At 36.1% G+C, this 16,669-nt stretch overlaps 1 protein-coding gene across 1 annotated transcript in view; it reads right to left on the bottom strand.

Moving 5' to 3' along the window:
• LOC150100014 (F-box/LRR-repeat protein 4-like) overlaps nucleotides 1–16,669 on the bottom strand; it is a 213,813-nt gene that overhangs the window by 162,066 nt on the left and 35,078 nt on the right. Inside the window, exon 5 of the mRNA XM_090403195.1 lies at nucleotides 5,822–6,029. Coding sequence (XP_090259321.1) covers nucleotides 5,822–6,029 — 208 coding nt within the window. The remainder of the gene's footprint in view (nucleotides 1–5,821; nucleotides 6,030–16,669) is intronic.

The raw sequence follows: 16,669 nt of genomic DNA, 5'->3' as shown, positions 1-16,669 counted from the left end.
GCTACCTTTCCCATAATTTATAGTAATAAAAAGTACGAAAGGAAGTGTATGAGGATTGGCTGAGGGAATGTGGACTGCAGAGTTTGGTGAATAGAAGAAGGAGAGGTAATATGATTGAGACTTTTAAACTGTTGAGAAGTGGTTACAGAGTTGACACTGGGGAGTTCTTTTGCTTGGTTGAACAGCAGGAAGGAGTGATGACAAGGGGCATCCCTGGAAGTTACAAAAGGAAACTGTGAGCAAGAAGGTGAGGAGTGGTTTCTTTGTATGGAGGGTGGTTGAACATTGGAATGCATTGCCTGATAGAGTGGTGAGAGCGAGAACGGTCAATGAGTTTAAGGAGTGGTATGATAGACTTTGTGTTTCCTAGGGGGGGGGCACCTCCCACGATGAGTCTTTTGACTCCATGGAGGCCTGAATAAATAATAATAATAAAAGTGTAGGTGGAAACTTTGTTTGCTTGAATATACTTTGTAATACAAGGTAATATATAATATACTTTGTAACCAAGAAGGGTTGGGGGGGATATTCTATCAAAAGCTTGCTTAAGGCATAACTACAGCTTGAAATAGGTTGTTGCTGACTGACAGTAATAGAACATGTAAGACAGGAATGTCATTTTGTGATTTTGATATATGAAGTGTAAGACTCCTAGTTACAGACCATACTATCAAAATCACAAAATAATATTCCTGCCTATTCCTCATTCTAACAAATTCATTTGATGTCTCTATCACTCCCCTAATGCTACCAGTCAAATTGAACTTTTTGATTTTTTTCTTCTGTTTTGATGTTTATTTTCTCCAGTCCAACTTTCCCAACAGTGAAGTCAACTTCCTTGAAGCTTTTAATGATTATAACTCAACACGACTTACCTTTTCTCACTGTACAGATCATGTAGGTAAAGCAACTTACACAAACTGTTCACATGCCTAACCTGAATAGCAGATAACCCTAACCACTCTCCAAATATCTTAGATCTCTTCTCTACTAGTGATACTTCTAAGTCGCTGCAAGTATTGTTTGTCCTCTAAATAATTCAGCCACAATCTAACACTGATCTTTTTCCCAGTGGGGAACACATACCCAAACACTCTCATCAACATGCTATTTAGCTTAAGGATGCAAATGGGATGATCTTCATTTAACTTCCATGCCTAATTCTTTTGGTTGAAGTATTATTTCCGGCTTTCTGACTCAAACATATGTCACCAAAGTAATTCTTAATGGCATGGAAATATTTATTCTCCAAGTGAAGAATCAAGCATATTCTTCACTTGGCTGCAGCTGGCTTGCATCCAAAACTCCCTTTTCATTTATTACTTACACCAGAGCCCAGGTTGATATGTAAATTCGATGCAACATCATAATTCTTACATTGTTTAATTGCATCGATTTTACAGGAGTCACATCTGAAATTCAAAGAATTGTAAAATTGTATATATAAGAGATGTAAACAATAATATCAGCCCATATAAAATTAGCCCAGAAAAATTTACATGATACTGTAGATAGAAGATATATGAGTGTGCAATTCAAAAGAAAATCCCTTAGAGATCAAAAGTAAGTTAGAATTATCTACATAAGTAATACAAAATGCCCATCTGTAGAGACCCCAAGGAATTAAACATGCTAAAATAAAGTAAACAAGTATCTAAAAATAGAAGTTTAGGGGCAATTACCTTAGAGTTCAGAAATATATTTGATGTATCACTTGGTATAGGGTAGAATGGAAACCCACTGCAACCAAAACAATCCGACACTGCCGTCAAGGTCGATAGCAGAAGGGGCGGTATACATCAGAAGCTGTTATGCTATGCTGAAAAAGGGATTAAACTACACTTCAGGGACATAGAAGTCAGAACTTTCTAGAAGGAAAGGAGTTAGCACGCGATGGGTACGGGGATCTCAGACCTTAGTTCAAGGTTTGTGTGAAATATCCTGGGGTCTAAAAACTTCGCGCAGGGTCCTGTGAGAGGCAAAATAAAAAGTCAGCAATGGACTGACAAGGATCGACTGGGAAAAATCGACTAAGGTGGATCGACTTGGAGAGATGTGACGCCAGGAGAAAAGAGGGAAGTTGATCCATGAACTACGTACGATCCCAGATGAAGTCATGGAGGATAATCGGAGGTGAAACCTCGTAGAGTGAGCAATGGCCCAGGACCAAGATGACCCTACTTCTGAGTGCCTACTACACCGAAAGAACGTGTTCCAGCCCTGTGAGTAATTCCAGAGGAGAACATGGTGTCCATGATGCATTTGAAGCGATAGAGCAAGCCGTAACAATAGAGGGGGATCCAGAATAAGCCCGAAGAGAAGATACGATTAAAGTGCAATTGTGCCTATGAAAGAATTAATGTGAGTTGAATTTTTTTGTCAAAAACTTTCTCTTAATTTATGATGTGAAGGACTGTTTTGGATAGACTGAATTCATAGGATTGAAAGATGTAATAGATTGAAAACTAATTCATATGAAGTAAATCTGCTTTTAGAATAATTGAAAAGATATTATTAAAAGTTTAAGCTTACGTTGTATTGTGCTGAATTGATAAGAAAATTATAGAATTTAGAACTGTAACGGTGTGAGAAGTTAGTTGCTAAGTGAGTGTTACATTTTTTATCGTGAAAGTTAGAATTGGAGATTTTATTAGTCAAAGCATGATAATTCCTAGATTGTAAATGGGCTAATAGTTATTTGATATATAGAATTAATTGTTTGGTGAGTTACGTCTTAGATGCTTATAACATGCCTAAGAGTTGTCCTATGTGATGTTTTAATTTTGATGCTTAGCTTTGAGAGGAAATGATAGTAACATCATTTAAATGTATACATTGTATTAATGTCTTAGTGTGAATAAATATGTTTGTTTTATTTATAAGAAGTGACGTCTGATCTTTTTAGCAACCGCACTGTTCCCAAATAAATCCGATCCTGTAAGCGGGAAAGAAAGAAACCTCCAGGAGATTGACGAGGCCAGGGATTTGGGAGTGTTGGTGGATAGGGAATTGAAGTTTAGGGGGCACATTGCAAAAGTGGCTAAATCAGCTCGTCAAATCACTTGGCTTCTGAAAAATACTTTAACAAGCAGAGGCAAACAAGTTATTGTTCCTCTGTATCGAGCCTTGATAAGACCCCATCTAGACTACTGTGCCCAGATATGGGCGCCAGGGTTTCTTCTTGATGGGGGTGGAGAGGATCCAGAGACGAGTGACCAAGATGATAGCAGGTCTGTGGAATGAACCTTATGAGAACAGGGTGAAGATTTGTGGGTTGCAAAAATTGGTCGATAGACGGAAAAGGGGTGAAATGATTGAGACATTCAAATTACTGAAGGATTTCTATAAGATTAATCCAGATGATATTTTTGAGAATAGGACTGGTGGTGGGAGGACTAGGGGCTATACATTGGAAGCTGGGCAAGAATGTGGTTAGCAGGGGTGTTAGAGCTAGGTTTTTTACTTGGAGAGTGGTGAATGAGTGGAATAAGCTGCCAGAGTCTGTTGTGGGTGCTACGACCGTGAATGAGTTCAAGGCGAGGTATGACAGATACTGTGTGAATATTGAATAGTTGTTCTTGACATGATGTTAGGGCCTCCCTCGATGAGTCTGTGGACTCCTTGGAGTTGCCCAGAATAATAATAATAATAAAATTGGTACGAACTTTATGTCAGGAGTTAGCCACGACTGTAATTAACTGTATAGAGGTGCTTTACTAGAGGTAGAATAAATTTCTTATGCCAATTAGAGATTTTTAGTGGTACAGTCTGGAATAATCAAATAAATTTCTAGAAATCTCAAGTATAAGTTTAATATACTGAAAGTAGAGAAAAGGAATTAAGATTAACTGACTATATAGAAAGGTAATGGATAAGGATAAAGTATAATAAAGTTAACAAATGAGAATATAGAGACGAGTCAAAAGAAATAGATAAACAGATAAGAGGAAACATAGATATTTTACAGAGGAGTAGAAAACAGTATAGAAATATTACAAAGGCACAGTAACAGTAACATTAGATTAATAAGTAAATATTAAATAAAAGATAGAAACCTCCTCAAAATATTACAGATGCAAGAAAACTATCAACACATCCAAAACTAATTTTGAAAAGCTAAAAATAGGAAACATGCATCCTGTCCAAATGACAGACATCTTCTGGCCATCTCTTGCCAATGCTATTGGCTATAAAAACTTCTGTCCAATATTGCTCCACCTACACTTGGGTGGTTCTATATTGCATCATCACTCACAAAGAACGTCAACCTCCTGGTTTCTTACTTATCCTCAAATTCAAATGCAACTGAACTTGGCAAGTGTTCTCCAACCATTCCAAACATTGAATATTTTACTTTGATCTTTTGTCAGAAAATATTGGAAGAATCTTGTCCAAACTGGATACCAAAAAAGTCTTCTTGTCTCGATGGCATTTTTTAAGAGTTGAAAATAAGCTCAAGAGTTGACTTCCATTGTGTATCACTTGTTTTTATGCTCTCTCTCTCTTATTTCACTAGTATTTATTCTACAGTCTGTCAATAAACTCATTCCTAGGAAAGGTGACAAATCCTTATTCTCAAACTACAACCCAATTTCTCTCACATCATCTCTCTCTCTCTCTCTCTCTCTCTCTCTCTCTCTCTCTCTCTCTCTACAGTAATGGAGAGACCCACTAACACACCTCTTATTCTACCTTAAAGGCACTCAACTAATAAACAAATCATATCATGGATTCCACCACAGTCAATCAATAGGAGATTTACCTATGTCACTCATCTTTGGATAAATACCATGAAAAGTTTGTGAATCTCAAAGAGGTTTCTCCTGATATCTTCAAGACTTTTAAGTGGGTGTAGTACAAATGTCTATTAAGTTCAGATCATTTGGTCTGACTTGACTTCTGCAACTGGACACACACAATGCATGATGGAACAAATCTGCTTCCAGAACATTAGTCTCCACTACCCTAAATTTAGACCTACAAACTATTCTTCAATGGGGATTTTCAAATAAAAATGATTGATAGTAAATAATTCCAAATACAATTCTGCCTTATCCCCCCCCCCCCACACACACACTAAGGAACGATTTTCTTCTAGTCTTGACAACACTAAAATCTCTAAATAGCATGATAACTCTCTTCTTCTTATTACTTCAACATTAAATCTTTCTTGGCATAAATACATAATTACTGCCCCCCCTCCGCATCCAGAAAATTAGGATTCTCTTTCACTCAAAGCATCAAATATAAAATTTAACTATAACCGTATATAAATCTGACCACTGAATACATTCTCACATTTGGGGTGATACCACTAAGAGATCACTAAAAATATTTGACATGATAAAGAACAGAGAAGTTAGATTGATTAACGACCCAACTCTCACCAATTCACTCCATGCCTTTACACACAGGTGTTCAGTTTTTACTGCTCTTGCATCTTCTACAAATATTTCTATGGCCACTATTCATCTGAACCACCATAAATAATTCCTCTGTTAGCAGTTAAATCCAATGAAGCACACACAGCAATTATTCAATAATCCTTCATAGTTGAACTCCAAACCCACAAAACAAATTTTTCTTTGTTCATCCTTTCTACTGCTGCTCTCTAGAAGTCATCTTCTATCTTATGCTTCCCAAGAATAGAATCCACAGCTCTTCAAACCAAATGCAAGCAAGTTCCTTCCTATCCATCCGTGATACTAACATACTACAGGTTGACCAACCTCTTACATATCGATCATAAAATAACATAATGATACCTATAAACTAGTAAATATTTAATAAACAAGTTTAAAGTTTTCAAGTTCAAACTTACTGGAAGCATGGAGAAATATAATGGACTACCTTCTCCATTTTCAGAAATGCTTAGTGATTTCATGTGATTCACAAAAAAATGATCTTTGTTCATTGGCATCCTTGCTATTTTGTCTGGATGTAGCTGTACAACACTTCCCACCACAAGAATACAATCAAATTCAGAGTAATAATCAAGGTGCTTGGTGAAAAATTCCAACCTATATTTTCTTAAAAAAAAAAAAAGAGAATTCAAATAAAAAAAAAAAAAATACAAGTAATGAGATGATGTATTAATCTAAAGAAAATTAATGCAGTCACCTCTCATTATAGCAAATGCAATTGCAATACAGCAAACTCATAACACTGGACAGTCCTAACCAAAACTGCTTGGACAGAAAGCTATGCTAAAAGAAATTCACTATAGCAAATTATCCATAATAACCATGTGTATGGTACCTACAAGTTTGCTATGGTGAGAGGTGATTGTATTATCCAGTGAACTATGAATTATGAACCAATTCTACATGCTATTGAAGAAAATCTTTCATATCTACTGTGTAACTATGAGCTGAATGTTTTTAGATGTGTGTGTGTTTCACAAAATATGTAAACATCCATTAGGTTCAATTTTATCCATCCACCAGCATATTATTCCACCATTCTGGCTTGACTGATTCCATTAAAATTTGGTGTTCAGGATCTTGACTAAAATCAATCAATTCAATTTTGTTTTAAATCAGATTGTTTTTAGCAACAATACTGGCAAAAGAACTTAAAAGAAACAAAATTACATGGTAAAAATGACAAACAGATGAAATGTTCATGGTACATTAAATCAATAACAGCTGAAGTTCAATAATAATGAATATGGTCTTTTTATGATTATCTTTAATCATTTCCCTTCTTGTTTCATTAAAGTAAACTTGGAGTAAACAGTCATCAAATTATCATATATGAGGAGGAAGAGGAAGAGGAGGTCTGGAAAGTTCTGATAAACACCCAGACAAAAATGATATAGCCACAAGAAAGAACATACCAGTAGCAGAGTAATGAAGGTAACTTATGTCCTTATATACTCGTATGTTCTTTCTTGTGGTCATATCAGTTGCTTTAATATCATTTTTGTTCTAGTTGTTTATCAGAACTTTCCAGACGCCCCCCTCCTCCTCCTCATATATATATGATAATTTGATGACTGTTTACTCATACAGTACAGGATACATTAACAGTAATAATGATTAAGTTTACATTATTAGAAACTTCCTATCCATAAATTTTCACAATTATTCTGTTATTCATCAGGACAAACATTGTTTGGTTTTACACGCTCAGTCCAAAAAGAAACCGAACTTTTCAAAAATAGAAGAAACTAGTGGCGTCACCTGTTGTATCTTTTTGTTGTCGAAAGCGGCAATCTTCATTAGGGTTGTGTCAACTGTTTATAACATTTGTTTCATTAGAAGCTGAGTTATAGTGCCAAGAGTGAGAGTGTGTTTTGACGAATGGTCAGTTGTCATGATATTCATGCCTTATGAGACGAATTCTCGCTATCAATCACTTTAAAACTTTGAGATAAAACTCGTCATTGACTGTTTGGAGGGCAGAAGGAATTCTTATAGATAATGCCTTTGGAATCGTAGAAACCAATCGGCATTGTCTTTACTTTTGAGTTCTCCAAGCGACTTTTTTTCAGATTCCCCTCTTCTGGTGGTCTCCACTCAGCACTCTGGCGCTTTCTTTTGGGCTCATACTCAAAACACCATTTTCGTCACTAGTAACAATCGTTTCAAGGAAGTTTGAATCCTTACAAGCGGTTTTAATGACCTTCCAGTGTCCAGTTCGATACATCTTTTGATCATCAGTGAACTTACCGGGGAACAAATCACGAATTCAATTTATGAAGGCTCAAACTCTCGGTCAAAATGTTGTGCACAGCTGATTTTGGAATCTCCAATTCATCTTCAATCAATTTCACGGACAATTTCAGGTTTCCTTTCATGAAATCACACACTTTGTGGATGTTAACTTCACTCAGTCCAGTTTTTGGATGGCCAGCTTTTCATCATCCTCAAGCGTCTCACTACCACTTTGAAATTGCTTAAACCACTCGTAAACTTGAGTATGGGATAAGCATTCATCACCATATGCTTTTTGAAGCATTTGATGCGTTTCGGTAAAACTTTTACCAAGTTAAACACAAAGTCAATCGCAGCTCTCTGTTTGAAACTCATTTTCTGACCTTCGTCAAAACACACTGTCACTCGGCTTCTAATGAAACAAATGTCATAAACAGTTCATACAACACTAATAAAGGTTGCCGCTTTCGATACAACAGGTGATGCCACTAGTTTCTTCTATTTTCGAAAAGTTCGGTTTCTTTTTGGACAGAGGTCTCTAATGCACTTCTAATCCATCTAAAGCTTGATCTTCTTCTACATCTTTTGCTGTCACCCTGGCATCAAACACTTGTTTTGATAACCTTTCCCATTTTGTTTAAGTTATCATACTACCTTAGATATGCTCTGTACACACATTATCTAGCACTAATAATACCTTCTTACTTTCAAATATGATGCTGAAATCACCATCTATTCACTTCTTCATTTTTCCTCAAAACACACACACACACACACGGACAGACAGACAGAGTTGGTCCTTACTGGGGATCTAAATATCAGAGTAGGAAATGATTGTCACACATACAAAAATATTTTGGAAAAATTTGGAGAAAAGAGCAAAGAAGCTAATAATAATGGCAAATACCTGTTAGATTTCTGCTCAGGACATGGACTGGTTATTACTAACACAATGTGCCAACATAAAAATGTGCACAAATTCACATGGAGAGAATAGGCAAGGAATAAGACAAGTCTCATTGACGATGTTATTGTTGATAGTGATGTTTTCTCACTGGTGCAAGACACTACAGTGTACAGAGAATTTGAATTGGAAGTGATCACCATTTAGTCTTGAGCAGGATAAAATTGAATTTCATGTTGAAAAGAATAACATGTACCCTCAAGGGGTGTGTACAGGATATGATAGTACTACATGAAAAATTTACATCATTACTAACTTCCTATCTACAATTTTCCTCCAAATCAGTCTGTTACTTGTCAAGATTCCAACATTATCAGATCTTATATTAATATCGTCTAAGGCACTTTGTACTGTATCAATCCACCTATATCTTGGTCTTCCTCTGGGTTGTTTTCCAGCCAACCTGGCAGAGAACACTTGTTTTGCTAATCTTTCCTTGCCCATTCTGTTTAAGTGACCATAGCACCTGAGATTATCTCTGCAAACACATTCCTGGATGCTGACAATGTCAAGTTCTTTCCTAATATCCTCATTTTTAATATAATATTGCCATTGATGTCATCTGTTCATGCCTCTAATCTTTCTCAGGACTTTCATATCTGCGGTCTCTAGTCTTTGGTCAAGTGTTTTACTTCTGACCCAGCTCTCAGATCCATAAGTTAAAATTGGTTTCAATTCTTGTATACAGCTAATTTAGTGTTCCGACTAATTTCTCTCTTATTCCACATGAATTTATTCAATTGACTGCCTACCATACCAGCTTTGTTGATTCTGTTGTCTATTTCCATATTTAATTTACCATCTTCACTAAAAATCGTGTCTAAGTAGCTGAATTGTTTTACTTGTTCCACAGGTTCCCCGTTCACAACACAGTTGAAAATATCAACAATTCTAGCCATTTTCATTGTCTTTGTCTCTTTAATGCTGACCTTCATACCATATCTATTACAACAGTTATTCAATTTAGTCAGGGAATCTTGCAAACTTGTAGCAGATTTATTTACAAGTATAATATCGTCCGCATAAAGCAAAGAGTTGACATTAACATCTCCAATTCTGATATCATGTTTAATACCACTTTCCTTCATAATGTGATTCATATAGATAATGAATAACAAAGGGAAAAATGTACATCCTTGTCTCACACCAGATTTAACATTAAACCATCTTCCTGTACTTGCTTCAATTCTAACTGCTGACTTACAACTCAAATAAAGACTAAATGTTGCTTGATACAATGCCCCATTGACACCATATAACTGTAGCATATTGAATAGCTTCTATCTTGGCACCTTGTCATATGGCTTTTCCAAATCGACAAAACTTAAATACAGATCTTTGTTATATTCCCATGCTTTCTCAACTATTTGTCGTAAAGTGAAAATCTGATCCTGACAGCTTCTATTTGGCCTGAATCCAGCTTGTTCTTCAACAATTCTTCTCAACTGTTTCTCAAGTATACTTGCATAGATCTTGCCAGGATCACTCAGTAGGGAAATACCTCTGTAATTCTCACATTCAGTTTTATTTCCCTTTTTATATATGGGTACTATTAGAGCTCTACTCCAATCATCGAGGATTCTTCCTTCTGTCAAGGCTTTCTGAACTATGCAGTGCAGCCACTATAAGACTTTTATACCACCATACTTCAGCATTTCTGACTGAATATCATCTACTCCTGCTGCCTTTCCACATTTCAAGCCTTTGATGGCTACTTCAAGTATGCATATGTATTCCTGACTGCATGCCTGGTTAGTGTTTTTTACCACTGTGCTGTCATCGCTGCTTGTTTCATTTAGCAGTTTTTCAAAGTAATTACTCCATACTTCAAGGATATCTTTTTCTCCCGTTTTCATGTCACCTTTATCATCTCTAACTCCTTTTACAACACTCTTTCCTCAATTTCTAAGTACCTTCAACAACCTCCAGAATATCTTGATATTTATTTTCTATGTTCTTGTCAAAGTCCTCCCCTGACTTTTGTTTAGCTAGTTTTATACAGTGTTTTGCTTTTGTCTCTATATTCTCTAAGAGCACAAGCTGACTTCTTTGCCAGGAACTTTTGATATGCTTTCTTCTTTTGCTTCACTGCCTCTTTAACTTCCTGTGTCCACCAGGGAGTTCTGATTTTTCTATCCTTGCAGATTACCTCACCACATGCCTCTCTTGCTGAATCAATCAGGGTTTCCTTCAAGGCTTGCCACTGAATCTCCAAGATTTGCTTCCTGTTCTCAAAACTCTTTCATTTTTTCTTCAATAATCTTTGTGTATTTTAGTCTACAGTTCACATCTGAGAGCTGCTCAACTTTTATTCACTTTTAAACTTTCTTACATGTTATTCTTTTCAATGTGAAATTCAATTTTATCCTGCTCATATCCACCATGAGCAGGATAAAATTGGTGCAGGACAGTCTGGTGTCCTGCACCAAGGAGAAAACATCACTATTAACAATAAAATAGTCAATGAGACTTTTCTTATTCCTTGTCTCTTCTCTCCATGTGAATTTGTGAACATTTTTATGTTGGAACACAGTGTTAGTAATAATCCGTTCATGTCCCGAGCAGAAATCCAACAGGTATTTGCCATTATTATTATCTTTGCTCTTTTCTCCAAATTTTCCCAAAACATTATTGTATGTCGGAGAATCACTTCCTACTCTGCTCTTTAGATCCCCAACAAGGACTAACTTTTCCTTTTTCATTTTGTCAGTAGCTTTCTCCAGAGCCTCAAAAAATTCCTCCACTTCTACCTTAGTAGAACCTTCTGTGGGACCATAGGCATAAATAAGTCTCATTGTCCAGTTCTCCATTCTGATATTTTCCCAAATCACTCTACTTGACAAAGCCTGCCATTCAAGAAGATGAGCCTAGTATTTTTTTTGTTAATACTATGGCTACTCCTTCTTTTCCTTGATTGTCCTTGCCTGAATATAACATTTTGTATTTATTGCTCAGAAAGATCTCACCAGTTTTTGTCTTTTTTGTTTCAGTCATCCCTATTATGTCGATCTGGTACTTATCTAATTCCTCAGCTAACTCCATTTCTTTGATAGTACTAATCTTTAACTCTGGTGATGTTGAGTTGGGCTGTGCTTTCAGATTTGCTCCAGTAGCTGACTTTTCGCTGTTTGCCCTGGTTCTCTGGCGAAAATAAAGGGGACCTTGTTTAACCGGTCAATGCCGCAGCTAGCATGAAATTTTGTCATGTTGTGCCATCATTTTGTATATTGGTTTAAGGCAATAAGAATACAATTTGGTCGGCTAAATCCCAAATTGCCAGCCCATCCTCGTTCGTTCAGTATCCAGGTAGATACCCAATAGGGTGCACCACGAGAAGGTGAGGATTGGACATTAGGTCAGAAGCCCTGGTCGGTTCTCTGCATTCCTTTAAAGGCTATGTGGAGGTCTCCTCTCAGTTATACAGCTTTGACCCTTAACCACCCCTGAAGCAAGAAAGTTTTAAAGTTAATAAAAGTTGAGCAGCTATCAGATGTGAACTGCAGACTAAAATACACAAACATTATTGAAGAAAAAATGAGTTTCAGAATAGCAACTAAACCTTAGAGATTCAGTGGCAAACCTGAAGAAAACATTGTTTGATTCAGCAAGAGAGGCATGTAGTGAGGTTGTCTGCAAGTATAGAAAAATCAGAACTAAATGATGGACACAGGAAGTTAAAGAGGCAGTGAAGGAAAAGAAGAAAGCATATCAAAATTTCCTGGCAAATAAGAGCTTGGGCTCTTAGAGAATATAGAGACAAATGCAAGAAAGCATAACAGTGTGTAAAATTAAACAAAAGTCATGGGAAGATTTTGATAAGAACATAAAAAGCTCAGAAATGGTGGAAAGGGTGCTGTAAAAGGAATTATAAATGATAAAGGTGACATGAAAACTGGCGAAAAAGATTTCCTTGATATATGGAGTAATTACTTCAAAAAATTTCCAAATGAAACAAGCAGTGATAGCCCAGTGGTAAAAAACACGCAGCAGGCATGCAGTCCGAAATACATATCGATACTTGAAGTAGAAAATGCCACGAAAAGCCTGAAATGCAGTCAGAAATACATATCCATAGTTGAAGTAGAAAAAACCACGAAAAGCCTGAAATGTGGAAAGGCAGTTAGATTAGATGATATTCAACCAGAAATATTCAAGTATGGAGATATGAAAGTCTTACAGTGGCTGCACTGCATAGTTCAGAAGGCATGGACAGAGGTGAATTTCAGATGATTGGAGTGGAGCACTCATAGAGCCCATATATAAAAATGGAAATAAAACTGAATGTTAAAATTACAGAGATATCTTTCTACTGAATGTTTCTGGTAAGATTTATTCAAGTACACTTGAGAAATAGTTGAGAAATATTGTGGAAGGGAAGCTTGGTGAAGAGGAAGCTGGATTCAGGCCAAGTAGAGGCTGCCAGGATCAGATTTTCACTTTACAACAAATAGTTGAGAAATCATGGGGATATCTGTATATAAGTTTTGTAGATCTGGAAAAGAAATATGAAAAGGTGCCAAGAGAAAAGCTATTCAAAATGCTACAGTTGTATGGTACCAATGGGACATTATATCAAGCAATACTTAGTCTTTATTTGAGTTTAAGTAAGCAGTTAGAATTGAAGAAAGTACCAGAAGATGGTTTAATGTTAAATCTGGCATCAGACAAGAATGTACATTATCCCCTCTGAAAGTGGTATTAAACTTGATGTCAAAATTGCAGATGTTAATTTTAGCTCTTTACTTTATTGCAGTTGATGTTATACTTCTAAATAAATCTGCTACAAGATTCCCTGACTAAATTGAATAACTGTTGTAATAGATTTGGTATGAAGGTCATATTTTCAAATGCATGTTTTCAAAATATTTTCAATGCAGAAGCACTGAAAATATTTACTGCATTGTGAATGAAGACTCTATAGAACAAGTAAACATTTCAGCTGCTAAGGCACGATTTTTAGTGAAGATGGTAAATTAAATATGGAAATAGGCAACAGAATCAACAAAGCTGATGTGGTAGGAAGTCAACTGAATACATTTATATGGAATAAGAGAGAAATTAGTGAAAACACTAAATTAGCTGCATAGTGTTCAAATCAATTTTAACTTATGGATCTGAGAACTAGGTTAGAAATAAAACACTTGACCAAAGACTAGAGACCACAGATATGAGAGTCTTGAGAAAGATTAGGGTGTGAACAGATAACATCAATGGCAATATCATATTAAAAATGACAATATTAGGAAAGAACTTCACATTATTAGCATCCAGGAATGTGTTAGCGGAAAGATTAGCAAAACAAGTATTCTCTGCCAGGTTGGCAGGAAAAATACCCAAAGGAAGACCAAAATATAGGTGCATTGATACAGTAAAAAGTGTCTTAGAAGGCAGAAATATAAAATCTGATAATGGTGGAGTCTTGACAGGTAACAGATTGATTTGGAGGAAAATAGTAGATAGGAAGTTAGTAATGATGTAAATTTTTCATGTAGTACTATCATATAAAAACGATACAACAGCAAATGAAAGTTTAGGAATGACCAAAAAATTCAAAAAAAAAAAAAAAACCTGACAATATGGGACAATATAATCAAATTAATAATCAAAATGAAAAAAAAAAAGCATATCACAAATGATTAATCAGTAAAAGATTAGAAGATGAAATAGGATATAGAAGAGTAAGAGCCATAGCTAAAAGAGAAGTTAGAAAAAGATGGAGAATCATGGAACAAATTTGCTTGTGATTTAGAACATGATTTATATAAAATAAGACCGAATATTAAGTACAGATACTAAGAAAACGTAAAAGTAAACACCGAATTTAAATTAGAATAATTTCTAAATTTCTATACAGAATTGTGAACAGATAAATATTTTAAAAAAGATAACTGGCAAAAATTTAATGAAAATGAAAAGTAAATAACTAAAGAAGAATTAAAACAGCCTGAAAGAAACAAGAGATGTGAAATCACCTGGAGAGGATGGGTTAGGTTCGGAATTATATAATTATGCAGGAATAAGTTTCAAAGAAATATTCCAATTATTTTTAATAAAATCTATTCAAACAAGTAACCCACCAATAGAATGGAAAAAAAGTAATTGTGATCCCTATCTTTAAAAAAAGGTCGTAGAGATGACTCTTATTCTAAACTCCTGTTACAAAATATATAGCAGAATTTTAAATAACAAACTAACGAAATATTCTGAAAAATTTATTTTGGAAATACAGAATGGATTTAGAAAAGGATGATCTTGTATAGACCTGGCCTTTTGCCTAAAATTAATAACAGGAAAGAAGAGAATATAATTTAGAAACACATATTACATTTATTGACTTGGAAAAAGCATTTGACAAAGTTAAAAGAAGCATTTTATTTAACATATTAAAAGAGACAAATAACAAATAATATTCTAAAAGCTATAGTAAGTATATATGAAAATAATCAAATACAAATAAGATTAAATTATGAACTATCATGTACAAGAGAGATAAACCAAGGAGTCCAACAGGGATGTCCCCTTTCAGCAACTCTTTTTAATATTTATCTAAATGAAATTTTTTAAATACGAGTCTTGCACTCGGTGCAAGGCTTGTAAGGAGGGCAAGATTGTGCCACTTCATAAAGGAGGTGATCGAACTCAAGCATCAAACTATATGTCTATCTGTGTGTCAGGCGTTGTGGTTAAGTTGTTGGAGAAGCTTGTGAGAACTAGGATCCAGAAGTGGGTTGAAAACAATGGTATTATCTTTGATGGACAGCATGGATTTGCTAAAAGGAGGTCATGTTTTAGTAATCTATTTACTTATTACAATAAGGTGACTGCTTCCATGGACAGAGGAGAAGGATGCACAGTAATATACTTATAATAAATTTAGTTTAATCCTTTATCCCAGTGAGAGCAAACAAAGTTTGTGCCTGAAAATATCTTCAGGACTGAATATAGTGTTGTACTATCTTACCTGGGTAAGTAGTGCAACACCAGGGCAACTCGTAGCAAAGGTGGAGCAAGCTACCAAAACTCCTATCCCAGTATATATTGGCAGCTCCGCTTTCGTCCGTGGGAGTTACTATGATGGTTTCTGCATTGTCAGTCTCTTCTGTTGGGATCGCATTGCTGGTCTCTGCAATTCTGGTAGGTTTCCCTCCCTTACGGGACCTTTTCGTTGTCTTAGACATGGCGGCATGATCAGGAGTGGCCTCAAGAGGCGGAAACTCTTCCTGTGTTGCAACCTTTTCATTACTTGGTTTTGTTGCTGATGTGATTGCACCACCCATCCTCTCTGCGAGGGTTCTGGATGGGCAGGTGTCCACTTTGTGGTCAATGACCCACATTTCAAACAAGCTGCCTCACATTTTTCTTGGTTGTGGCCAATTTTTAGGCAGTTCTTGCATTTTATGCAAGGGCAGTCTGCCCCAAGATGATTGAAGGCGCCACATCTAAAGCATTGCCTTTTGATGCCTGGGTAATTTACCATTACACAGGCAGATCCTATGAGGACAAAGTTAGGAACTTCGGTCCTCATTTCAAGAGAGATAGTTACCTCCCCTGACTTCCACTCAGGATTGTCGGAGTCATTGTGAACCTGGATTTCCCGTACAACTCCCTACTCAGAGAATACGCTATTGATTATATCGTTCTCTGCATATTCTAGGGAAAATCGTGGTATCTTAAGGATTCTCAGGATGCTCCCAACCATGAAGGGAGATACTTTTATTTTACCACAGTCAAACCCTTGGAGAAGCTTTTCTCTGGTCTCCATTTTTTTGGTCACTACCTGGTATCTTCCTCCCCTGTAAGGGGTAAACCCAAAAATGTTCTCTGCGCCGATGCAGTCTATGATAGCTTTCGCCATTGCCCTTGCCAATATTGTGGAATCAACCTCAATTCCGAGGGTATGCACACACAGCAGAATGGAGGGCATGATTAGATGGGGGGGGGGCTAACTAATCCCACCACCAAGTGTTTAATATTTGCCCAGTCTGGGGATTTAGGAAGTCCTGTAAATTTCCGGTTCAATATCGTGAACCCCGATGGGACTTGTACT

Source organism: Typopeltis vanoorti, chromosome 13, assembly GCF_054136105.1.
Source record: "Typopeltis vanoorti isolate ZY-2024b chromosome 13, IOZ_Tvanoo_1.0, whole genome shotgun sequence".
Taxonomy (NCBI): Eukaryota; Metazoa; Arthropoda; class Arachnida; order Uropygi; family Thelyphonidae; genus Typopeltis; species Typopeltis vanoorti.
Note: the sequence above shows the minus strand (reverse complement) of the source record. Positions and strands in the feature narration are given on the sequence as shown.